The sequence below is a fragment of the Eimeria tenella genome, genomic scaffold, assembly GCF_000499545.2.
Source record: "Eimeria tenella Houghton genomic scaffold, Eth_scaff2426, whole genome shotgun sequence".
NCBI classification, from domain to species: Eukaryota; Apicomplexa; class Conoidasida; order Eucoccidiorida; family Eimeriidae; genus Eimeria; species Eimeria tenella.
Window position 1 is genome coordinate 667 of NW_013542289.1, and position 244 is coordinate 910.

At 50.0% G+C, this 244-nt stretch overlaps 1 protein-coding gene across 1 annotated transcript in view; it reads left to right on the forward strand.

Annotated features, from left to right (window-relative positions):
• Nucleotides 1-36: 36 nt before the first annotated feature.
• Nucleotides 37-244, forward strand: part of ETH_00037790 (uncharacterized protein) — a gene marked incomplete at both ends in the record, with an annotated part of 2357 nt that continues 2149 nt past the window's right edge. Inside the window, one exon of the mRNA XM_013374978.1 lies at nt 37-39. Within this exon, the coding sequence (XP_013230432.1) occupies nt 37-39 (3 nt within the window). The remainder of the gene's footprint in view (nt 40-244) is intronic.

Sequence of the window (244 nt, forward strand, 5' to 3'; positions counted from 1 at the left end):
AGGGTTTAGGGTTTAGGGTTTAGGGTTTGTCGTTTAATGGTTAGGGTTTAGGGTTTAGGGTTTCTCGTTTAGGGGTTAGGGTTTAGGGTTTAGGGTTTGTCGTCTAGGGCTCAGGGTTCTGGGTTTAGGGTTTGTCGTCCAGGGCTTATAGTTAAGGGTTTAGGGTTTGTCGCCTAGGGTTTAGGGTTTAGGGTTTACGGTTTGCGGGTGCTTCAGGCAGAACTCGAGCACCACTCCGAGGGGC